At 42.3% G+C, this 26867-nt stretch overlaps 1 protein-coding gene across 4 annotated transcripts in view; it reads right to left on the bottom strand.

Annotated features, from left to right (window-relative positions):
* The window catches only part of Rere (arginine-glutamic acid dipeptide repeats), a 329541-nt gene that overhangs the window by 115983 nt on the left and 186691 nt on the right, over positions 1 to 26867 (bottom strand). For 3 of the 4 annotated variants that reach the window (XM_051171194.1, XM_051171190.1, XM_051171189.1), the window contains one exon: positions 19259 to 19363. In XM_051171194.1, the coding sequence (XP_051027151.1) occupies positions 19259 to 19363 (105 nt within the window). Of the gene's footprint in view, positions 1 to 9112; positions 9625 to 19258; positions 19364 to 26867 lie in introns of those variants that run through there. The other variant, XM_051171191.1, reaches the window with a different exon arrangement.

Genomic DNA, 26867 nt, shown 5'->3' with positions numbered 1-26867 from the left:
TTTTTAAAAAGTCTACAGATGTGCTACAAAATAGAATGAAAATAGGAAAGAAAGCCAGATCTGAGAGAGATTTAAGTAACAGAGACACAGCCTCCAGGACTACTGAAGAGAGGTGATCCAATGACTGTGCCAGAGCCAACTATGAATCAACTCCAAGGCGGAAGGCAGTGGTGGTGCATGCCTTTAATCCAGGCACTTGGAAGCAGAGGCAGGTAGGTCTCTGACCTTGAGACCAGCCTGGTCTACAGAGTGAGTTCCAGGGTAGCCAGGGGTATACAGAGAAACCCCATCTCAGAAAAAGCCAAAACAAACACTCAAACAAATAAATGAAGAATCAACTCCAAGTCATCTCACTTAAAACAGTGACAAGAAACCCCAGAAGGGGCTGTAGAGGTTAAGAGCACTGTCTGTTCTTCCAAAGGTCCTGAGTTCAATTCTCAGCAACCACATGGTGGCTTCTAACCACCCATGACGGGCTCTGGTGTGCAGGCACACATGCAAGCAGACTACTGTATAAAGAGTAAAGAAGTACATCTTTAAAAATAAAATAAACAGCCAGGCGTGGTGGCGCACACCTTTAATCCCAGCACCCAGGAGGCAGAGGCAAGCGGATCGCTGTGAGTTCAAGACCAGCCTGGTCTACAAAGTGAGTCCAGGACAGCCAAGGCTACACCAAGAAACCCTGTGTCGAAAACACCTTAAAAAAGAAGAGGAGGAAGAAGAAGAGGAGAAGGAGGAGGAGAAGGAGGAAGAAAGAAGAAGAAGAAATAATAAATAAATACTGGGGATACAGCTTAACATGTATGTGTGTGTTCATTCTTTTAAAAACTATCATTGTCCCTCCTAGTATAGAGAGTTTCTCTGTATAGCTAATATAAATTATATATGTTTTGAAAATTAGCTGACTCTCAACCTCTATTATTCTACAAATCCTTGGTTGGGATATAAAAAACTAACCAGTTGCAGAAGTCAAATTACAAGGATGGTAAGTCATTGTGTTTACCTGTTTAATATCAAAAAGAAAAAGAAAAAAAAAAATCATTGTATATGAAACCTGATACAAAAGAAACTGATGTAACAAAGCAGTATCCATAGCAACTACAACTTAATATTTCAGCTCTCTTCAGCTGCAGTGGATTAAATAAAATGACAAGATGTTCCCTTTGAAAAGTAACCTGTTACCATGGAAACAGTTTAGTCTAAGAAGTAAACAGGGAGTGGACAGAAAGAAGCAGGAAGCTTGTATCTAAATTTCAAAAAGGGAGAAGCATCTTTGCCAGGAGATGGGAAAGTGGAGACCACCAGCCATAGAGGAGGCTTCTTCTGATGGATTGATGGTTTGGTCTCATGGGGCTGCACCTCCCTTGGGTTGGCCGGGGAATGTGACACAATCACTTCATCATCACAAAGAAAGGGAAGGTGAAAGGAAGCAGCACTCTGTGGATATTTAGTGCAAAATAGCAAGTACCCAGACTCCACAAACAAGGAAATGACTCGATTCAAACTTTAGTTCCACATGTGGTCTCAACATGATCTCTCTGAGTCATCAGATCTTAATGGCAAATAACTCTGGCTGTAAAAATAAGAGAATAGCTATGGCACCAACTAGACACCGGCTGCTGCAGTCACTGCTATATTTAACTCTGTCATGGCATTCAGTCTGAACAGGACAGATCTAGAGACTTCACTCCAGCCTGTATCAGCAGTCGCTTTTTAAAACAATTACAAATCATACGTATGGCCGTGCTGCGCTCAAGAGAAAAACCATTGTGAAGATAGGAACCAAGCCTGCTTTTAGTTCCCCACCAACATTCAAGAGCAAACTAGCTCTTACCAATGCATGTGTTAGAGCTTCAACTAGCATGTAGTAAGTGTGCAATGTGAAAGGCGGACATTTTTGCCTTCAATCACATTCTCCCTGACGGCCTGTCTTCTCAAACAAGCCTACTGCTGGGTGCAACTGCATGCCAGATTGGCAACTGTGAGCAAGTGAGCTTCCTGGAGGGAGCCCATTTGTTTTGTGGCACGGCTGACAAATGGGTATGTCCCTGTTTTAGGCACCCTCCGCTAAGGGTTCTGCCCCAAAACTGTGTATTGTTACTTTTACTGCCTTTCATACTTGTCTCATATATCTGGCATGGCAAAGACCCTCACTGCCTACAGCATACTCCTCCAGAGGGGCTATTCTCTCTTTTGGGCAGTTTTCCTACAGATGATTTTATAATTTCTAATAATGATTTCTAAATTCCTTCTGGTAACTTTAACCCTACTGCAATATGGCAAAAGGATCAGGAGCTCTATGAACCCCTAGTCCTTACACCTCCTAATTATACCAAGAAGGAAAACAAGATTGAAACAAAACAACCAAGGCAATACATTCATTCTAGGTTTAGTCCAAGGATAAGGCCCGGGTGCACACTATGATTAGAAAGACCGTATGAATATAGAAACAAAGGATAAATGGTCAGCTATACAAGACAAGACAGACAACTGGGTCTTAGACAGCCTTGAAATAAAAAACTTGCTTTGAACACATAATGTACATATGAAACAAGAAAAGGATAAAACTTCTCTTTTGAACTCATAATGAGCATACAGATAAAAATCAAAGCTTTAAACTTACAATAAACAAAAGTATCTAGTTAGAAACAGTTCTAATGAGATAATTTAGAATCCATAGTCCTACTGTAGCTTCCTTTTTATGTAACAATTGTATCTATTTTTGAGTGAGGTAATTTTTCATAGATGTTATAAAAACCCAAGACAGAATTAAATGTTTGTTGAAACCAACTGCTTCATCCAAATGTGTCTGCTGTCTGATTGTCTATGATGTGTGTGTGTGTGTGTGTGAAATTATGAAGCCTGATTGTCTACCTATATTTTTATGAATATTCTGTTGGAGTTCCCTATGTTTGTGTAAATGTATGGCTTTCTCTTTCTTTCTTCTTACCACAACCAGCAGCCCCAAATGGCAAGGCTACACCCCCTGAAAGTTTTAAGAATTAAAGTACAGTAGCCAGAGCCATAAACCTGACAGTTAAGAATTAAGAAAGTACAGAGTTTCTCACCATGACCAGAGGCCACAAATAGCCAGAAAGCTTGACAGTTAAAGTACAGAGAGAAACTCTAGACACAACAAGCTCCTAGCCCTGACAGGCTTAGAGCAAAAGCTTTGGACCCTCTTTCTTGCCTACACTGCTGTCCCACCTCAGCTATCCCTGGACCTCGTGAAATGTAAAAGTTCACTTTTTACAGTATACCTTCCACTTTCATGTCACTTCTTTTTTTAATCTATGAGAGAAAACATGTAATACATATTTTTCAGAACAGAGGTTATTTTACTTAAAAGGATAATATTGCAATTTCATCCATTTAATTTCATCCTTCTTTATAACTGAGTAACTCTCCCTAGAGAGCACATTGTCTTGATCTACTTGTATGTGGGCAGGAACCTAGGCTATGTCCACACTGGCCACTGTGAACAGTACTGCAATAAACATGGATGTGGAGGATCTCTGCAGTGCTAGCTTGGACTCTCCTGGTATAATGTCTAGGAGCAGTACAGTGGCTAATATGGCAGCTCCACTTTTGTTTTTCTTGGGGAACATCTATTGCTTATCTCCATAGTTGCTACACCATTTTTATTACTAGAAACTGTATGTATGCCTCCTCGTCCACTTTCCCTCACAGTCATTCTGATCTTTAAAGTGTACGTGTGCACCTGTGCACACACACTCAGTGCAGTGACTGCAGTGGCCAGAAGAGGGTGTTCAGATCTCCTGCAGCTGGGTTACAGGGACTATGCGCCACATGACAAGGATGCTCTGACAGAGCAATAGTCACTGTGCCCTCCTCTCCAGTGCCCTGTTTGTTTCCTTTTCTTTAGGTTTATTTTATGTGTATGAATGTTTTCTTAATATTTATGTATATGCACCACATGCATGTCTGGGGCCCATGGGGATCAGAAAACGGCATTGGCTCCCCTGGAACTGGAGTTATAGATGGTTGTAAACCACCATGTGGGTGCTGGGCGCTAAACCCAGACCCTCTGGAAGAGCAACAAGTACTCTTAATCACTGTCCTATTCCTCCAGCAAACTCCCTACCACAAGCCCCTAAATTTGTTTTCTTAATGCTAGTCTCTGACTGAGGTGAAATGCAACCCCAAAGTAGTTTTGATTTGCATTCCCCAAGTATATAAAGAGGTTGGGCATCAATAAATATATTTTGAATAAGCAATGACTTTAATACTCTAAATTAAGTGTACCTTAGCTATAGATAGCAAGTAATGGCTTTATTCCAAAATCATAAAGTCACTGGGGACAGAAGGCTAGTCCTCCAAGCAAACTTAATCTCTGAAGAGGTTTGATTAACTATCTAACAGAAACAAAATTCAGCTTTCGTTCAAAAATAATAAAACAGGGAGAATTAGGCAATAACAGAATGAGTGAAGAAGTCAACACAGGCACGCCCCAAAGCTGGAAGCATGGTACATGTTCCTCTGAGCAAGTCCCTGAGGAGCATGGACAGTCCTATGGCTCTGAAGAGGAGGAGAAAGCCTGAGAAAAGAAAACCACTCTCTTGAGAAGTCACAACAATTAATTACAGAAGCAGCTCTCCCATAAGCTTCTTCAAAATATAATCCAGTGTCCAGAAGTAAGAGCTAGGCATTACCTGAGGAATAGCAAGGCTATCTATCTACCCTGAAAAATGGCATAAATATGCCCTTTCACTCAGAACCATTTCAGATCAGAGAAACAGGGATTTAAACTGTGACAGAAGTAGGTGTGGTTAGCCAGGCAATGTGATGGATCGCTGTAAGTTCAAGGCCAGCCTGGTCTACAAAGCAAGTCTAGGACAGCCAAGGCTACACAGAGAAAAAAATCCTGTCTAAATAAACAAGCAGACAAATAAATAAAGAGGTTGTGGTGGCACAAGACTGAAATTCTAGCCCAAAGCAGGTTGGAAGAGGTAGAAGGCCGACTGGACTAGAAAGGGATGGAAAGAGGAAGCATTCACTTAATGTTTAGAAGACCAGGTGGCAGCAGAGAGGAAGAGCTATTTCCAAGTGCTATGACAGCCTTGTTCATCTTCTGCATTTCTTACCCACTATTCAATGGTCTACATGGCACACCTGACAATGACATCTAACTCTGTCCCACTCCAGGCTCCTCCTGGAGTTTACTATCTTCATCTGCTGGGCAAATACAAATGGCTGTAACAACCACAGCTTAACAAAAGTGCATATGCACATATATGCATTCCAAACAAACAGCCTTCCACCAGAGTTGAGCAAAGACAGGACTTTCCATGCACTGAAGTCAAACAACATAATAAGCCTACACGGCATTCCCAGAGTGAAACAATATAGCATAAGGTTATTGTGCTGTTTAAATGCTGATTTCTGTCTGAATGTTGTATGAACTCTGTTCCTTAAATTGTCGCCCTGACATGTTGATGAAGCAGCTTACAGCCAATCAGTGAGCAGGGGAGAGAACAGAGCTGGACTTCCTGCCAGCCAATGGAGGAGGAGTTAGGAGAGGAAGAGAGACTGAACCTGGGGATTCAGGACAAGCAAAGGCACAGGAGAGATGATGAGGATTCAGCTGGAGCAAAGAAAGATCTAAAAACCAAGTATCTTGGTGATTTTGGCAAAGATGAAGTTAGGATAACATAGAGGATTAAGAACAGACTAAAAACTGCTCAAGATTGTGTTGTATAGCTTTATAAACAAAATTAAAAGAGTCTGAATTATTCGTATGATAGCCAGGTTAAGAGAGAAACTAAGAGAAAGAAACATTGTTTTATAAAAATAACTTCAACAGGCCAGAAAGCAGGGCTACCATACACTTCCAATGTCTCTCTGTCCCACTGGTAAGAACGAAATGCTTAAAGGCAAGGCCATCACCTAATTCCTCTTTATTTTAGTGCTGTGGATATGGTGGGCAAAGAAGCAAAAGGCATCAATTATCTTCCTTATATGTGTAACTATACCAAGGTAGTGCTAAGAATAGAAACGTCAGGGCAGGAGAGATGGCTCAGAGGTTAAGAGCACTGCCTGCACTTCCAAAGGTCCCAGTTCAATACCCAGCAACCACATGATGGCTCACAACCATCTATAATGAGATCTGGTGCCATCTTCTGGCCTGTAGGTGTTAAATGGAGGCAGAACACTGTATAAATAATAAATAAATCTTTAAAAAAAAAAAAAAAAAAAAAAAGACTAGAAATATCAAATATTACCAAAAATAGAAGGTCTTCTTCTTGTTGTTTTTTGTTTGTTTGTTTCGTTTTTATTTTTATTTTTTTTTTGAGACAGGGTTTCTCTGTGTTATCTTGGCTGTTCTAGACTTGCTTTGTAGACCAGAGATCCATCTGCCTCTGCCTCCCAAGTGTCAGGATTACAGGTGTGCACCAATGTACCTGGTTTAGGAGGTCTTTAAAAAACACAATTTCAGGGGCTGGAGAGATGGCTAAGCAGTTGTGAGCACTGGCAGCTCTCCCATTGGACCCATTTTCAATTCTGGCACCACATGGTGGATCATCATTGTCCATACCTCCAGCTCGAGGGGATCAAATGCCCTCTTCTGGTGGTCTCAGCACCAGGCAAGCATGTGCTGCACAGATGTACATGCAGGCAAACCACTCATAAACATAAAATAAAATAAAAATAAAAAGTAAAAATAAAACTACAGGACCTAGAAATCCAGTGTATAACTATAATCCCAGCTACTAGGGAGGCTAAAATAGTAGAACTGTGAGTTTGAGGCCAGTCTAGGCAGCTTAGTGTATATAATATAGCTTAGTGGTGGAGCACCTAACTGCCAGGTGTTAGGCTGTGGCTTCAATCATCACAGTACGAAAAAAGGCTTTTTCAAAAGGGATAAAGATAAATACTGAAAAAGAACAACAAGGAGGCAGATTAGTCACAACCGTCATCTCCGAGACAACTGCGAATGTTGTTCTGCTACCGACATACCTGCAGAAACTGGAGATGAGGACTTAGAATCACGACAACACAGTAAGCACTGCATACTGTTCTCAGCATTATGTAAAGCTACAAGGACAGACCTATGAGGAAGATGAGCTTCATTCATATCTCCAGTCAAGAGTCTACCGCAGTGGATGAAGAGGTAGCAGCAGGATAAAAGACCCAAGAACTGTTTGTCCTCCCTGAAGCACAACCTCTGTTCTCCCATATTTCCTGATACTCCCAAGTGAAACAAGTCGGGAAGAGGCAAAAGGAAACTGCTTAGTGTCTCTATTGATCGGCCTGCACAGAAGACCTCACCAGCCAGGAGTAACTGCAGAGCTATTCCTCACCTCCACCCCAACCCCAGTAGATGCGCCCCAAAGCCCTGCACAGGAGACAGCCATTCAGAAGAAGCTTTCTGAAAATATTTTCTCAAGACAGGAGAATAAAGAACAAACCCACACACATAACAAACAGTGCTGCTGCTGCTGCTGCTGCTGCTGCTACATGTGAAGCATGGAGAACTCAGCTCTGCACACCAGAGGCCATCTACACAGCACAGCCAGGAAGGCCAGGTCTCCACCAGCAAGGCAGGTGCCTGTACCAAAGCACCATAAAAAAAAAAAAAAAAAAAAAAAAAAAAGAAGAAGAAGAAATAAAGAATAAATCGTATTCTCCCAAATACTCAAGCATATGGTCTGATTCCAGAAGCACTGAGTATTTTATCCCCAAACTTCCAAACACAATGTTCAAATACACACTGTCCTAACAGGAAAGGTCTTCTGAGGAATGGGAATCAAATACAGAAACACCAGCACAGACACTAACCCTACAATACTTCTCCATACAGTATCTCTTTGGTTCAAATTCTAAAATTAAGCCTGAAAGAATACAAATTATATGCTTTACGAATATTTTAAATGTTAGCATTGCTGAGCCCTCTGCAAATCAGAGGCCTCTCCTGAGGAGAGCTGAGCACTCAAAGCTCCACATACAGCTCACAGGACTCTTCCTCCTCGGTGCCAATACACAGGCAGCCTCTCCCCGCCCCTAGAACGATTCATTCACGCCCCTCTACCTTAGGGTGCCTGCTGTATTCCGCACAACCGCATAAAAACTGACTGTTGTTTCTATATCGTTCCCAAACCTACTGGGAAACTTTTTAACTCCCTGTTTGAGTAAAATTTCCATTGCTAAAAAATCTGCTTATCCTGATTGGCTCCCTAATAAACCATGGTGACAGGCACTGGCCTGGGCTCTGCAAACAGGAAAAATACACCAAAAAAGCACAATTTCAATTGAGTAGGAGGGGGTACTTTGTGGTCAGAAATCAAGCCACAGGTACCAAGTGCGACCTTGTGACCTCTACCTTCTTCGGCATCAAACCCTTTGCACTCTCCTACTCAACACAAAGTACATATACCCCACAAAGCTAAAACAAACATACAAGAATAAATACAAGCATATGAATCTCAATTTTAACACAGATATCAGTGTGTATAGTCCCACAAAGCTAGTAAGTCCTGCAAACTCCAAGAAGGCTTGCTCCCTTCAGAAGGAATAGAAGAGAGATTCATGTGACATGAAAGCTCCCGTCCTAAAACCCACTTTAAAACGACACAGTTGCAATCATCATCCACAAGCATTATAAATTTGTGCCAGCAAACAGGCTCTCAATCAAAACAAGTTCCACCCACCTTCAAAGCAACCAATAGCTGCCCACCTACCACCCTTCCTAAAACAGCGAAACAGATCCACTCTGTGGCCCGGCAATCCGCACAAGGCACACGGGTAATGAGACAGCTGCAGGTTTGCTCTGTAGGTTTTTAAGACAGACAAGTGCTACACCGGGCAAACTCAGGCTAAAATCACACCCAAGAGAGGAAGAAGCAAGGAAGAGGGACGAGGACATGGATAGAAACTCACAAAGCTCCACACTCTACATCTGCTTAATTCACCTCCAGGCAGACGCCAGGCACAGCTCTGACTTTATGCTCTGCAGTACGGCCGCTACACAGCCCGCTGAGCCAAAGGCTTGAGGAACATGCACTGTGAATGGCGAGGTGATTCATAAACATCTCCAGAAGGAGCCTGAGCAGCAAAGCCAGTGTCTGGGTGAGGCCAGGGGAAGATCGCCTACCTGCAGGGGCTGAACGGATCGTCCATGACTAACAGGCTCTCGGGAGTCTAGCTGGATTCCTGAACCTCTACTTACTGCTAAAACTCTGCCCTTTTCTACTCTAAGTACTCAAAATGGAGGCACATGCAGGCTGAGAGACCTCACAGAGCTCTCACTGAGCTTGTGCTATGACCTAAGCCTTCACGCAGAACGCAGAAACTTCCCTCACACTGACAGGACTGAGCATGTGCTGTGACCCTCCCTCATCCACACACTGTCTCTTCAGAACGCAATCAATCTCAACCCTGCTGTTTCCGTAAATAAAGCCCAGCCAACAGTCTCTGCAGCTTCTCCCTGCACACCAAGCTAGTGTGCAGGGAAGTGGGGCCTTAGAAAGGGGATTCCAGACAGCCAACACCAGGGAACAAGCCAAGCCAAGCCAAGGAGAAGCATCTGTCCACAGGAGACAGCAGCAAGTTTTCTTTTGTCTTTTATATTTCAAAGTAAATTTGGTTTTTAAGTAACCAGTTTTTCAAGAAGGAACAAAAGTGAAAAAAAAAAAAAAATAGTACGAATGATTGCACCAGAGATTAAACCCAGAAACACAGCCACACACTTTAGAACATAGCAGCAGTGCTTAAGGAAAGTCATTAAAACACGCCTTTTTGAAAACCTTATGTATTTGACTAAAAACACCAAACAAGCAAGCTAGACACATAGGTGTGCACACAATAGAGATGGCACTAACAGAGCACATAAAAATCCTATGCTTCATGCAAAAAGCTCCAAAGTCCCCACGTGATAAATGACAACATTGCCTAAGGTGTAATTAATACAAGCCCCATCGGTCTTGAAGAATGGAATCTAACAATAAAAACAGCACAAAGGTTCAAACCAGCTGGGAATTGGGTGCTGCAGGTGCAACTGACAGCATGAGCCACAATGCTGGGTTGACACCTACCCCCAACATAAACCAAAGTGCATGCATATGCCCCCCAATGCCAAACAACCATCCTCTATAAACACATCCGGATTCTGGGGGGTGGGGAAGCCCTCATTTCAAGTTCTCTGACTCAATTCTCTAAGTCAAATTCTCACAGCACTATGCATGAAAATAAAGCTATTAAAACCTGATTTGGAAAGATTTCTAAGGCCGTGTAGATAAGGCTACCTTACTATAGCACCACAGTGCCCACTCACACAGCCCACAGTCCAGCCAAGAGAGCTTCTGGTGAAACGCTGCAGAGCAAACCGGCTTCTTATACAGCCTGCATCTCCTACAAAGGGGTGTTTGTCATGCAACAAGTAGCTGACATGTAGCTTATTCCCTCCTGCAAACTAAAGGGTCATTTTTTTTTTTAAACATCACTTATAACTTAAAAGAGAAAGAGAAAGGAAAGATCACAAAATTCCCCAAAACATAAAAGATAAGATTGCAAAAAAGGGCAGAGTCAACCATTTCTCAGAAATGGAATGGGGAGTCAAAAAATTAAAATTGCAGATTCTTAGAGCAGTATACCATGGTCAGTCCCGTGTGCTGGGCTCTGTCTATGCTGTAAGACAAACCAAATTCTAAGAATCTACACATGTATCTGCAGAGAACATAACCTACAACATACCAGAAATGCCACGGGGCTGGGGATGGGACTCCGCTGGTACGAGTGCTTGCTCAGAACGCAGGAAGCTCTCTGGGCTTGAGCCTCAGGACCACGTAAGTTAGTATGGTGCCTGTAACCCTAGCACTCAGGATTCGGGAGACAGGAGACTCAAGGCCACTCTCAGCTATGTAAAATTTCTTATATTCAGAGACAGAAGGGAGGGAAGAGAACGCAAATGCTGCACTCAGCTAGATATATCTGAACCCGTTTCCCTTTGTCCCAACACATGAAAACAGGGCTGTAGGCCAGAAAAACATTTCCCCAGAACTGCTGCAGTTGACAGTGCAGAAACCTGACAAAATGAGAGCCCTGGAACTAGATGGCACCAAGGAAAGCCCTTCCACACAGGAAAGGTTCACTTAAACAAATGACATGGAAGAATTCAGTAGAGCTATCTTCACAGTGGGGAGGGGGATGACACACAGGAACTATCACATTAAAAAGTTACTTAGCTGGGGAGGGGTGGCCCATACCTTTCTTTAAAAAAAAAAAATCTTTTTTTTATTTACAGTATTTATTATGTACACCTGCAGGCCAGAAGAGGGCACCAGATCTCATTACAGATGGGAATTGAACTCAGGACCTTTGGAAGAGCAGTCAGTGCTCTTAACCTCTGAGCTGTCCCTCCAACTCAGGTGGTCCACACCTCTAATCCCAGCCTGGGGAGGCAGAGGCAGGCAGATATCTGTGAGTTTGAGGGCAACCTGGTTAGTCCAGAAGTGTCAGGGCTGTTACAAAGAGAAACGCTGTGTTGTTGTTGTTACTCTAAGTCAAAAGAAACTTAATTTCACTGTTACTGTTTCAGTCTCACTAGCTGCCCTGGGTGCCGCTGACTGTAGGTACAGATGCTCCTTATTCTGAATCCCCGCCCACAGGCCTGGCCTGTTCCTCCTCTGAAAGAGGTTAATAAGTGACTTTCCACCTGTGTTTGCTCTCCCAGCACCTGTGGAATTCTCCTGCAAAGCATGCCTGATCTTTGTTGCTAGCTAAGGCAAAGCAGCTTGGGCAAGCTCCCATAAAGGGAGGAGGTGACCTACTCACTTCTGCTTTCTTCCAGGTCCTAGAAGTGGCCAGTCATTTTGGAAAACAAGGTAACAGCTGCAGCTGGGTCTCTCAAGAGACCTGGGTCCCCATGACCCCTAGAACTGCTTCTTCCCATGTTGCTTACACTAGGATTTGACACTGTCCGCACCATTTGCAGTTTCTTTTATCTCACTGAAGTTAGCGGGTGGTAAACGGTTCTGTCAATGTTCTGTCACTTCTAAGAGCAAGGATAGTTTACCTGCGACCGTCCTGCACGATCTTGCACAAGGGCTTATCACTCCAAAAACTTCTTACCTATGCTTCTGTCGTGGGGCTTCCCCGGCATTGGTCTGCTGTTTGTACTGTCTCTTCCCTGACTACAGTTTGAATTGGACTCTTCATGTCAAAGGAAAGCACAAGGAAACGACCTCGCAGAACCCTGGCCCACAGAAGGAAACTCGGGATGGACTCTGTTCACATAAGATAATGTAAACCTTCTCTAGTGCAGGAATGTCAGAAACAGACTCTGAAATCAGAGCCAAGTTCAGTAGAGCGATCAGAGGGTTCAAGGTTAGTCTTCTCATTTGTGACTTGCTCCCTTGTACTTGGTATCCTATTTGTGCAGAACTTGAGCTCCGCTGTACTAGCTCTAATATGGAGAGACAGAAAAACAGACACTAATGTGCATGCCTGGACAGTGCAGCCTTACACAACTACAACACAACATGCTCTCTTTACCAAGGCAGCCTGGCCCAAGAGCACATTCAAATTTAAAGCATCCTTTAGAACAAAGTGTTCATTAAACAACCTTCATTTTGTATTTACACATCTCACATAATAAAAAATGATTCCTAGAAGACAATTCTTTCCTGTCTAATTTTCATATTTGCAGATGTGTCTCAGGTACCAGAACATATACAACTTGATCATCTTGCTGACCTTTGTGGTTTTAAAAATCCTCCACAGACCATGTCAGCATCTGACTGACGACTAGTGTGGATGTGCACACATATACGCTTCTATGTAAATATAAATTAATTCTTTGTTTAGTTATTTGACACAGCTGATGTTGCTTGACTATGATTAATTTTCTTAGCATTCACTGGCTCTCACAGGCCTCCACTGGTCTTTGTTTATGTCCTTCCTTTTTGGTTCTGGTTTGGTTTTTGTTTTGTTTTTTTGTTTTCTTTGTTTTGTTTTCCTTTCTCTGTGTAGCCTTGGCTGTCCTGAAATCATTTTGTAGACTAGGCTGGCCTCGAACTCACAGAGATCCGTCTGCCTCTGCTCTCCTGCTGGACCCTTCCAAATACTCCCTCTTTTGCTTTGTGCTATACATGAAATTTACATTATTTGTCCTCTCTCCTTTAAGTTCCTTCTCCCCTACATGGTCCTCCTTCTACTTTCACACCCTATCGGTCGGTCGGTAGGTAAGTAGGTAGGTAGGTAGGTAGGTAGGTAGGTGGTAAGTAGGTAGGTAGGTAGGTAGGTAGGTGGTAAGTAGGTACGTAGGTAGGTAGGTAGATAGATAGATTGATTGATTTAGATCCTGCATATGAGAAAATGAGTTTAGATTCTGCATATAGAAAATAAGTGGCGTTTATCTTTCTTTTGTCTCTACTATGCTCTGTTTTTCTCCATTACCACCTTCCAACTTCTAGATTTCACAAAGAAAGCATGTGACACTTGTCTCCACAGTACCCCTGTAAGATGTAGACTCAGCAAAGGTTTTTCTCCCACTTTAAAGACTCTGCTGTTTCCTTTTCTGTGCAGAAGGATTTTACTTCATGGCACACCACTTATCAATTCTTGCTATTATTTATTAAGCTAGTGGAATCTTCTTCAGTTTCAGGTCTTACACGGATGACTTTTGTATGAGATGAGAGATACAGATTGGTTTCATGCTTCTCCATACAGACTTAGTAGCACCTTTTTTTGAAGAGGTTCTCTTATCTCAAGTGCATATGTCCTTGTATCTTTGTAGAAACCTGGTGGCTGTAGCTGGCCTCTGTGCAGTACCACACGGTTGCTCTTTCTGCTTAGGGCTGCTTTAATTACTTGGGGAACTTTATGCTTCCACTTCAGTTTTTTGTTGTTGTTGTTGTTTTGTTTTGTTTGTTTTTCGAGACAGGGTTTCTCTGTGTAGCCTTCGCTATGCTGGACTTGCTTTGTAGACCAGGCTGGGCTTGAACTCACAGCAATCCACCAGCCTCTGCCTCCCGACTGCTGGGATTAAAGGCGTGTGCCACCACCACCTGGCCTCCATTTTAGTTTTAAGATTACCTTTAGTTCTCTAAAGAACGTCAATGGAAGGTGGTGAGAATGAAACTATTTCTAGACTGCTTTTAGGAATACAGCCATTTTCACAGTATAAATTTTTCAATCTCATAACGATGTCTTTCTTTAAGTGCCTTCTTTAGTATAGTGCTTTTTAATTGCATTACTATTATTGGCATATATATTGTGATTTCTGTGTGACTCTGTGTGTACACTTGGGTGTCCACGAAGACCAAAAGAGGATGTTAGGTCCTCAGAAGCTGGAGATACAGGTGACTATAAGCCTACTGACATGGATGATGGGACGTGAACTCAGGTCCTCTGGAGGAGCTTGATGTGCTGTGGGCATTAGGAACTGAACACACAATACAGCCTTCACGAATTAGTTAACACTACCACTGAATTATATACCCAGGCCAATTTATTAAAAACTACTGTGAATGTGATTTTTCTTTCTTGAGTTCCTTTCTTGGTAAATTCATCATTGGTATAAAGAAAAACTAGTCATTCTCCGCCCCACCCAGTTTTTGTCAATGTGTATGAGTTTGCCTATGTGTAAGTCTGTGTACCACAGGCTAGCCTGGTGTATGAGTTTGCCTATATGTAAGTCTGTGTACCACAGGCTAGCCTGGTGTATGAGTTTGCCTATATGTAAGTCTGTGTACCACAGGCTAGCCTGGTGTATGAGTTTGCCTATATGTAAGTCTGTGTACCACAGGCTAGCCTGGTGTCCATGGAGGCCAGAGGACGCTGTCAGATCCTCTGGATCTGGAACTGAAATTACAGGTGGTTGTGAGCCACCACATGGATGCTGGGAACTGAAACTGGGTCCTCTGCAAGAGCTCTTAAAAAGCTGAGTCAGTCCCCGCTTGCATTGTTCTAATCTTCATTTTAGTAACCATACAAGGGTTTGATTTTTGCTCCCTATATGAAGTGTTCGTTTTCTTTAGCAAACTGGAATTTTTTGAGTTTTTCACTTTCAGACATAGGCCGTATACCAAGAATGTATTTGATAGTAACATTTCAAGTGCCCCCCATGCCATTGTAGGATTGATCACAGGATCTATGCATCTTTTTTTTTGGGGGGGGTGTCTCTCTGTGTAGCCTTGGCTGCCCTGGACTCTCTTTATAGACCAGGCTGCCCTCGAACTCCTAGAGATCAGTCTGCCTCTGCCTCTGGAGTGCTGGGATTAAAGGCGTGCGCCACCACACTCGGCTGGATCTATGCATCTTATGTAGGCATTCTACTACTGAGCTACATTTCAACTTCTCTTTTTACTTTCAGTTTGGAGGGAAGGTCTTGTCAACTTGCCTAGGCTGGTTCTAAGTTCACTCTGTAATACAAGCAGATGCTGAACCTGTGATCCTCTTGCCTCAGCCTCCTAAGTAGCTGGGAGTAGGCCACCACCTAGCAGCCTGACATTCTGAAATGTTTGTTTTGTATATGTACATTATCGTGCCTTTTATTGCTCAGAAAAATGTGAGAGAATTCAAATTACCATTCTCATGGTATGCAGGTTGGATGCTATTTCAGTGAGATCATGTTTATTTGTCCATTTCTTCCAGATTCTGGAATATAGGTTACTCAAAGCATTCCTAGTAACCCTCAGGACTTCACTGTTCCTTGATGTAATGTCCCAATTTTCATCTCTAAAGTATTAATCTAAGTTGTCTCTTTTAGCTAGTTTTCCTATTCTAGAATATAGGTTACTCAAAATATTCCTAGTAATCCTCAGGAATTCACCATTACTCGATGTAATGCCCCAATTTTCATCTCTAAAATATTAATCTAAGTTGTCTCTTTTAGCTTTTTCCTAGGGTTTATCAAGTTACCTTTTTAGAACCAGCCCTTTGACTGACTTATTGTACTGTTTTTAAGACTCAATCTCATTAATTTCTTTCCTGAGCTTAATTATTTCTCTCTCCTAAAATTTGGTTAGTTGAGTTTATTCTTGTTTTTCTATGACCTTGAAACTTTTTTTTTTGGGAGTCTTGATTTTTAATGTAAGCCTTCATAGCTACACATATCTTCTCAGAACTGTCTTTATAGTCCGTCAGAGGTTCTGATCAGTAGTGGTTTCATTTTCATGTGCTTCTAAGAATTTTTAAATTTCAGCTCTGATTTCCTCAATGACCAGCTGTTCATGAGTATGTGTATAGTTCATGTTTGTGTATTCACCTGTGTGCATAAACCAGAAGACACTGCCTCACTGTCATCCACTTTTTCTTTGGAAGGGTCTTTTTTCTTTTTTGAGAAAAGGTTTTTCTGTATAGCCTTGAACTCACAGACATCAGGCTGCCTCTGCCTCCTGAGTGCCAGACACCTTTATAGGTATGTGCCTCCACCATGTGGAGAGGGTCTTTCACTGGCCTGGAACTTGCCAACTAGACTAGCCTGGCTGGCCAGCAAGCCCCAGTACCACAATGCATGCTTTTATGTATGTGAGTTCTGGGGATTGAACTTGGACCCTCATGTTTGCAGGGCCCACAGTCCCTGTAATCTCTTTTGCAATTAGTCTTGTGTCTCATTCTACTATGATCTATTTAATACACTCTAAGAAATCACCTCAATGGCGTTTATTTTTTTAGGATTTTAAAAATAAAAATTTAAGATTTACTTACTTTATTTTATATGTATAAGCATCTTGTCTGGAAATATACACATACACCACATGCATGCCAGGCACCTTGCCCAAGGTCACCTGGAAACGGTGCAATCTCCTAAACGGGAATTACAGTAGTTCTGAGCCATCACGCGGCTGTTGAAATCAAATCTGGATCCCCTGTAAGAGCAACAAGTGCTCTAAACTGCCAAACCATCCCTCTAGCCCATTAAGATTTCTTTAATGACCCAAAATGCGATCTGTTTATGAAAAGATTGCTTGTTTTGCCACTGTCAGGTGTAATGTTTTATAGGTATCTGTTAAGTCCATTTGCTCTGTCTTGATTTGGGGAGTGGGAACAGGGGATCTGGATGACCTATTCATAGAGGACAGTGAGGTATCAAAAATTACTCGTTATTAATTGGGCAGTGGTAGTGCACACCTTTAATGCTAGCACTCCAGAGGCAGAGGCAGGGGCAGGCAGATCTTTTTGAGTTTGAGGCCAGCCTGGTCTATAGAGCAACTTCCAAGACAACCAAAACTACACAGACAAACCCTGCCTCAAAAAACCAAAAACCTCGATGGGTGTGGTGGCGCACACCTTTAATCCCAGCACTCAGGAGGCAGAGGCAGGCGGAGCTCTGTGAATTCAAGGCCAGCCTGGTCTACAAAGTCCAGGACAGCCAAGGCTACACAGAAACACCTGTCTTGAAAAAGCCAAAAACCAACCAACCAAAATTAATTAATTAATTAATTTATTTGTTTGTTTGTTTATTTTTAAAAAGCCCTCAAACCCAAAATGAATGAATGAATAAATAAATATAACCTTTATCTTGGCCTATGTGGACCTTTCTATGCAGCAGGTTATTTTTTAGCCTCAACATTCAGTGACCATCTATTTACAACTGTTATAACCTCTTAATACACAGACTCTGGCTAAGTGGCTCACACCTTTAATTCCAGCACTCAGGAGGCTGATGCAGGAGGATCTCTGTGAGTTCGAGGCCAGCCTAGCCTACAAAGTGAGTTCTGAGACAGCCAAGGCTACACAGAGAAACCCTCTCTTGAAAAAATAGCAGAAGCTTCCAAATGCATTGTTCCTTGTTACTACATAGTGACCCTCATCTCTTCAAATTTAGGCTTGGGCTCTGTTTTATCAGATGAGACCAGAGCAATCACGCTTGCTTTCAGCTTCCAGTTGCTTGGCACACTGACAGCTGTTCTGGTTCCATTTTTGCTGTAATAAAACACTTTGACAAGGGCTAGAGAGATGGCTCAGTGGTTAGGACTACCACCTGCTCTTCCAAAGGTCCTGACTGGGTTCATTTCCCAACAACCACATGGTGGCTCACAACCATCTATAATGTGATCTGACGCCCTCTCTCTTGGCATGCAGGTGTACATGCAGGTACAACACTGTATAGTAATAATAAATAAATAAATAAATATTTTTTAAACCCCAACCAATTTGACAAAAAGGAACTTATGGAAAGATGTGTACTTGTGTTTGCCTACATGAGTTTAGGTGTAGCATGTTCATGCAGAAGCCTACATAGGCTAGAAAAGGGTCTGAGATCTCCTGTAACTGAAATTATAGGTGGTTGTGAGCCACAATGTGGGTGCTGGGAAACAATCCTGCGTCCTTTGTAAACATAGCAAGCATTCAACTTTTGAGGCATTTAGATTTCTTATACAGCCCATGATCACCTGTTCAGGTAATGGTGCCCCCATTACCTTCCAGCATCAAGGAGAAATCGAGTCATCCCCCACAGAATTGCCCACAGCCAATCTAACCTAGACAATTCCTCAACTGAGGCTCTTCTTTCAGATGACTGTCAAGCTGGAGTTAAAGCTAACAGGGCCGGGGGCCATCTTCCACTTTCAGGCTGGTAAAGTATGTTTCTTGTAGCCACACTGGGCATCATGTACATAACTGTTCTGTTACTCATGTATGCATTACCACAATGGTAGGACCAGGGTACTGTCCATCTCCTACTACATCTCCCAGACCTCTGGGTGAGTGTTCCTGAGATCTCATTACCCAAAGCAAACTGAAAAAAGTGTCTAACAAGCTTTCCAAACTGACTTGTTCTTTTCCGACACATATGGAAGGCTTGACAAAGTCTGCATCCAGGAAATGACGTATCGGTACATTCAAAGCAGAGATCTGGCAGCCATGTTATAGCCTTATCCCTCCTCTGTATGCTCTCGTTTCCACACCTTTTCTTGTCTAACAAAAGTGAAAGCAGGACTGGAGGAGAGATGGCTCAGTGGTTAAGAGCGCCACCTGCTCTTCCAAAGGTCCTGAGTTCAATTCCCAGCAACCACATGGTGGCTCACAACCATCTGTAATGTGATCTGATGCCCTCTTCTGGCCTGCAGGTGTACATGCAGACAGAGCATTGTATACATAATAAAAAATAAATAAATCTTTAAAAAAAAAAAGTGAAAGCAAACAAGTTGTACTAAATGCTAACGTGCCAACTCTGAGGTTACGTGGGCTTTCTGTCATTTTCTGGCATCTTTCTAGCTGAAGTACAAATGTGCAATTGTGCAAACACACAAACATGTGAGTGAGAAAATGAAGTGGGCATAAGAGACCAACTTACCTTGTTTCAGGGTTGTAGCCTAGTATGTAGAAAAAGGAGTCCACTCGGGCTTTAAACTCCCTAGCAGCAAATATGTCAGAAAAATGGGAGATGTTACACTTCCCTCTGGGAAAAAAACAGAAGACAAAAGGTATGTTTAAATTAGTTGCATTGCAAACCAAAAATGCAGATGGACTGGGGCTGGCGTGAGGGAAGCTCATGCCTAAATCCAGGGTGTATGGAAAATACATACAGTGTCCATGCTTTGATTGGCAATGTTTTTTTTTTTGGTTTAATGATTGCTTCAGTATATAACTTTGAATCACAATTGCTTTTTTTTTTCCTTCACATTTTGTGGTAAAATAAAACAAAACATAAATATAAACTACAAGTCAGGTGAGGCAGCAAGTAAGTGACAAGCAGACAGTGGCTCAACAAAAGGTGATCTGGAGGCAAGGCGATCAAAATAAGCTAGAAATAAGAAGAGTACTCAAATCACTGCAGAAATACATGATGAAACACTCCATTTAACTCCAGGTTAGATGCAGTGGGCCCACCTTCCCACTGCACACATACACACCCTCTGTGCAGAATCTGGATGACACTGTGGTCTCTTTCATAGTCTTTGGTGGAATAGATGTTCTAGAAAGGACTGAATATTAAAGAGAAAACTACCATCGTTTCCATCTGGTTGAAACATCTGGTTTCAGAATTTTCTAATTTTCTGTCACCTCCATTTCTTTCTTACCTTTTTGGGGGAGGTTGTTCTTTGAGACAGGGTTTCTCTGTGTAGCCCAGCTGTCCTGGAATTTCTTTGTAGACCAGGCTGGCCTGCCTCTGCCTCCCGAGTGCTAGGATTACAGAGGTGCAAGCCACCTCACTCAGTGTCACCCCCACTTCTAAAGCAATCCTTCATTGTTAATACAGATAGAAGTCAGGGCAGGAAAGCTCCACATACAGTCATCTACAAGTGAAGGCGGCATCGTAGAAAAAGTCTCACCTCAGCTAGATTAGTGGCACATATCTGCAAAGCCAGCACCAAGGAGGCTGAGCCAAAAGGATTGCAAGCATGATACACAGACACACACAGACAGACACACACACACACACACACACACAGACACACACACACACTCAGAAAAAAAAAAAAAAAAAAGCAGAAAATGGGGTGTCCAGAGCTGGTGCTCTGAGCTACTTAACACACAGACGGCGCAGAAGGGTCACATGCTAAAGGACAAATGGCGAGGACAGAACCTTCTACAACACAAGGGAGGGAATATACACAAAAATCACACCCTGGAAACTGACTTCTTTACATTATCTTCCCACACCTGAAGGATATGTGAAGCGAATGGCTGCTCACCAGCAGGGAGCACAGAATTCACAGCACGTCTGCAGAGAGCTGCGGACAGTCTTACTGTATAAGGAAAACAAAGGGCCTTGGGAGAGTCTTCTCTGTTATTTTTTTCCTTCATTAATTTATGTATTTGTTCATTTTACATCCCAATGGAAAGGAAACTCCACGCCCCCTCCTCCCAGTGCCACCCTCCTGCCCATTTCCACCATACCCCAACCCTGGTACCACCACCCCCCCCACCCCCGGCACATCACATGGCATCAGGACCTAGTGCCTCCTCTCTCACCGAGGCAAGACAAGGCGGCCATGCTAGGGAAACGGGATCCAGAGGGAGGCAACAGAGTCCAAGTCAGAGTCAGCCCCCACCCCAGTTGTTAGGGGACTCATCAGCTTCATATGTGTAGGGGCCTAGGACCAGTTCATGCATGTTCTTCGGTTGGCCGTTCAGTCTCTATGGGGCCCCATGTGACCAGGTTAGTTGGCTATGTAAGTCTTTTCCTGGAGTCCTTGATCCCTTCAGCTCCCCCAATCCTTCCCCTAACTCTTCCACAAGATTGCTTGGGTTCTGCCTAATGTTTTGCTGTGGGTCTCTGCATCTGTTTCCATTATCTGCTGGATGAAGTCTCTCAGTTAACAGTTATCCTTGCTTCCTGTCTAAAGGACAGCAGAGTACCATTAATAGTGTCAGAAGTTGGGTCTCTCCTATGGTCTCAAGTTGGGACAGCCACTGGTTAGCCATTCCTTCGATCTCTGTGCCATCTTTTATCCCTGCACATCTTGCAGGCAGGACACAACACTGGAGTCCAAGTGGATCAAAGACATCAACATAAAACCTGATACACTAAATCCAATAGAAGAAAGTGGGGGAAAGGTCTTGAATGCACTGGTACTGGGACAACTTCCTGAACAAAATACCAATAGCTCAGGCACTAAAAGCAACAATTAATAAGTGAGACCTCCTGAAACTGAAAAGCGTCTGTAAGGCAAAGGACACTGTCAATAGGACAAACTGGCAGCCTGCAGACTAGGAAAAGATCTTCAGGAACCCTACATCCAATAGCGGGATACTATCCAAAATATATAAAGAACTCAAGAAACTAAACAGCAACAATACAAATAAAATAAAAGACGGGTTACAGAGGTAAACCGAGAATTCTCAAAAGAGAGATCTCCAATGTCCGAGAAGCACTAAAGAATTGTTCACAGTCCTTAGTTATCAGGGAAATGGAAGTCAAGATGACTCTGAAATTCCATCTTACATTCATGAGAATAGCTAAGATCATTTTAAAAAGATTTAAAATTTTTATTTTATGCATATGAGTATTTGCCTGGATACATACATACACACCCGGTGCCACAGATCACCTGGAATTGGAGTTACAGACAGTTGTAAGCTGCCCGGTGAGTTCTGGGAATTGAACCTGGGTCCTCTAGAGGAGGAGCCAATGCTCTTAACCACCAAGCCATTTCTCCAGCAACCAAGAGAGTCTTGTCTACTCTAGGCTACCAGGTTAGAGCAGAGGAATTTTTGGAAACCTTACTTTCTCAGTTTCCATCTAGTGTCTAGGGACATTTTCAGAATCCTAACTTGATTTTACGACTCGTGTTTTTCAGTACATGGATGTGTATAGTTTCACTGTGGTTCCTCTACGTCTAACAATACACACTGAGAAATCAGCACCAACACTCCTAACTCTAGGCAGTGCAGAAATCCTTGAATAAGACTGACCTAGACTTCTCTATCCAGCTAGAACAAAAGCCAGTATATTCTTTTGACCTGATTTTTGTTTGATCATTGCTGTATAAGCTGGGAATTTCATTCATTAATTTTTTTTAATTAAAAAATTTACTGGTATGTTTGTACAACTAGTTTTTCTTTGATCATTTCTTAACTGCATGCCATGCATATATATGGCATTTTTATTTTAATTTTTACAAAGTTTTCTTTCAGCTTGTACTTCCTTTTATATCAGAAGTTGTTTTAATAGGAAGTACTATGTTCCTAAGTATAGAGGGCTTGTGTTCTTTTGTTTTTTCATGGTAAACTAATTTACTGCAATGTAACCTGACAGACATTTTTGTCTTATGACTTAATATACAAGAAATTTTGAAAAATGTGACAAAGTGAAGCTGGAGAAATGGCTTGGCAGTTAAAGAGCACTGGCTGTTCTTCCAGAGGACCAGGGTTCAATTCCCAGCACCTACACGGCAGCTCACAACTCTCTGCAACTCCAGTTCCAGAGGATGACACCCTCACACAGACATACATGAGACAAAACATCAATGCACATAAAAAGAAATAATTATATAAAAAGGAGAATATGACAAAATATACAAAAAAGAACATAAACTATTACCCAGGGTGCAAAGTTCAACAGTCTTACATTCAAGTGCTGAGGAAAGTCCTAATGAAAGCTGTGGGAAACTCACACTAGGCAAACTCCCAACTCTCCTGAAGCACACATAAGTCATACAAAACAAATAAAAAATATACTGTGCTCTTAGATAGAAAAGTCAGCATAGGCTTTCTTCACCAGCTAAATAACACATTCAATGCAATCACTCAGCAAATACCAGCGTCTTTTCACAGGTGGAAAGAGGCTATCACAAGGCTCATGAGGAAAAGCAAATGACTTTTAAAAGGGAGAACTAGTCAGACACTGGAACCCACAAAAAGCTTTTAATACAGAGCCCTTCATCTGCTAGCAAGGCAGTAAAGCGCTTCACAATGTGGGGACAAAGACAATGACAAGCTGTGCTGCCCACGAATGCGCTAAGGTGTGTGAACAGAAGAGTAAGAATGTTCTAAGTCAGCCCAGAAAAGGACTCTGCAATAGATGAGACTTCTTAGGGGAATCTATCTCCACAGAGGTAATTAATCTGTTTTAACCCATAAATATAATGGCAGTTGCTCATAGCCAAGCAAGGAGGTAAATTAATGCAGAGTGAACATAATGAAAACCAGAATCTATGAATAATTAGTCAAAGATTCTTGGCTAAAAACTTTTTAGAAAATTTTACCTTAAGTTACCTTTCTAAAATATGAATCTCAAGGTAAGATACTAGCAGATAGCCTGAACTACCTTAGACTATTGTTTTCTTGTGACTAATACAAATAGCAGGCAGACAGTGAGCAAGCTGGAAAAAGAGCCCTCAAGTCAAGAGTCACTTCTGACCTACAATACTATTATTACAGCACACATTCCCAGCCACAGAGTGGCCACGCCACACAGCACCAGCAAAGCATCATCTTAAAGGGGAAAGCAATACAACAAGCAAAGTGCGAGAGATGGGCATGTGGGCTCAGCCTTGAGCTTGGGGCTTTGGGCTAAGTTTTGCTTCCTATACGAAAGTCATGGGGATACCCAATCAACCCACTTACTGGCAACAAGAAACAAAATCCATGGATACTGAACATCATCAGTACCAGAAGTAACTGTATTATAAGCTTTTCTTTCTTGAACACTAGTTTTATAGACCTCAGTGAGATTCAGTAACTGAAACAGAACATTAGCAAGGCCATGGCATAGAAGGCCCCCTGTGAGTGCTTACTACATGCCCGCTATAGTGGGTCTTAAGTCAAGAGATATGTTCAGGTCATAAGGGCACTGCTCAGTCACATGACCCTGAGCAAGTGTCAAAAGTCAACAGTGTTGATTCTGGTCACAAAGCTATGTGACAGCAGAATCAAGCTAAAGTCATCTTGTTTCAATCTGATACGTTTTGCCGTTATGTCACAACGTCAACCAAAAATGCATGTGTAGGCACTAAGATGACTCAGGCAGTGACCAGCTCAAGGTGCTGGCTTCTGTAATGGAGGTGGTGAACAGGGTCACGGGATAAGAAAAGGGGAATGGCCAAGGCCAAGGATTCAAAACTGGCTGCAAAGCAGGCACGCTGGCTCAGTGCACACTTCTCAACACAGTCCAGACTGAGGATACATTTCCTTTGGTAAGGCTAAGCTGCCACAGCTTACAAAGCAAAGGCCACAGAGGAATTCTGTTTCCTCTTGATTCATGGTGACTAAAGCACAAGGCTCTCCTTCTCTTTCATAACCCAACTCTAGCACCAGCTTCAAAGAAAAATACAGACATCAGCTTCATCCCAAGTGAATGGGATGGCAGAGCCCAGCCAATGGCTGCACACAGCATGACTCCATGTCACGGAGCCCTTTGATCTTTGAAAGAATGGTGCTAAGAGCCAACACTGAGGCTTTTCGTTTTCTTTTTAGTCCTCTTTTTTTCCACTATACTCATTTGATCCCCTTTCAAGTGCCCATGTTTTTAATTTGTGTCCCCTTCAAAATCGAATTTGTCTATAGTGGTACTGGTTTACATTTGTGAAAAAGGAAAGTACCCTTTCCTGAGGATGAACTATTTAAAAAAAAAAAATTGGCAGAAAAAGTCGAATCTCAATCCTCAGTTATCACTTCTCACCAAAAAGTATAAGCTAAAGTACCCCAACTCGGAGAAGAAAAATGGAATAAACTTAGACTACTAGGGCTCTGCCATTCAATCCTGTTTGACAGGTGATGACCACAAATATACCACAAAACTTTCTGTGCTGAGCTACTACTTCTGAGGATGAGGTTAGAGCCAGATACTGAGCATCAGACTCGGGCAAATCCAAGCCTTTGACAAGGTTTACCAAGCCAGACCGTGTAGTGACAAAGAGACCACTTGTCATTCAGTCATCAGGTCACTAAAACACGGTTCATTTAAGCCTAATAAAAATCAAGTGGATGCATTGCCTTAATGAGAGACCTCACTGTACCTATCAGGGTTGTCCAACAGCGAATGGTGGACGCTGAACACATAGCTGCAGCAGCATCACACACACAGGAGAGGCTGTACTCATGTATTTACAAATACATAACACGTAACTTTAAGCAACAACAATTAACACAAAGAGGAGCCATGAATTTGAAAAAGAGAAAGGGAAAAAAATATGGCGTGTGAGGGCTTGGATAAAGGAAAGGGAAGTGAGATGATACAATTATATTATAATCTCAAGAAATAAATCATTTAAGAAAAAATTGGAGATGAACGTTTTGAACTAGACCTACAACTTTTTGGACAACTTTTAAGATAGTATCACAGGAAGATGAAAAGCCTAAAGCCAGGAAGGATTATAGTCAGACACCTTGAAAAAAGAACCTTACGTATTGCTATTAGAGTAGCAAGGTACAGGGCACAGAGCAGCGGTTCACAGCTTTTCATGCCCAGATAAAGCAGTGCAAGCCTGTCTAGAGTACTTCAACTTTACCTGTGTCCAGCTAGAGTCGCCTGAGATAAAAATTTCTTCTAAAAATGTAAAAACTAGATGAAAATTGTCTACCAAATCTGAATAGCATTAAAAATCCTCAAATATACTCATTTTAAGCAATTAGTAAAAACATGTTGCACAAATAATTACAGTTTCCACCATTTCCCTAACTACAATCCAAAGTCCTTTAAAACCATGACCTCAACCAGTGAGATGCTGGAAAGAACAGAAGGCAAGGGCTGGAGAGATGGCTTGGTGGTTAAGAGCACCGACTGCTCTTCCAGAGGTCCTGAGTTCAATTCCCAGCAACCACATGGTGGCTCACAGCCATCCGTAATGTGATCTGATGTGCACGGTATACATAATAAACAAAAAAAAAAAAAAAAAAAAAAAAAAAAAAAAAAACAGAACAGAAGGCAAGCCAGCACAAATGCTAAGCCAGCTCATTTACTTCCTAACACCGTTTGTTTCATCAACCCATCAACCCTCTTAAATGGCTTTGCTCAGCATGTAGCTTACTTTAAGCCCAGAAATACACCATTAAGGACAGACAAAGGAATTTGGGGAAAGTTTATAAACAACCAGAGACATTCTCAAAATAGTAAGTCAATCAAACAAACCCACTCCTCCCTTGCAGCAGGTCTCAGTGAAGCACTGACAGAGAAGCCACATGGCCCCACTGCCTGTTCTTACACAGAACTGAGAAGGATTTTACATCTTTAAATAGTTGAAAAAGAAGTGGAAAAAATTCCTGGCAAGTGAAATTTAAATAAAACTCTTACTTTCCTTTTTTTTTTTTTTCAGACAAGGTTTCTCTGTGTAGCCCTGGCTGTCCTGGACTCTCTTTGTAAACCAAGCTGGCCTCGAACTCACAGAAATCTGCTTGCCTCTGCCTCCCAAGTGCTGGGATTACAGGCATACACCACCACACCCGGCTGTTTACTCTCCATTTTTAAAAAGGCTCAACCGGATGGTAGCCAGCTCACCTATTTCTATGTTATCTATGGA

The sequence above is a fragment of the Acomys russatus genome, chromosome 29, assembly GCF_903995435.1.
Source record: "Acomys russatus chromosome 29, mAcoRus1.1, whole genome shotgun sequence".
Lineage (NCBI taxonomy): Eukaryota > Metazoa > Chordata > Mammalia > Rodentia > Muridae > Acomys > Acomys russatus.
The sequence above is the reverse complement of the archived record's forward strand: the minus strand, read 5'-3'. Positions and strand labels throughout refer to the sequence as shown.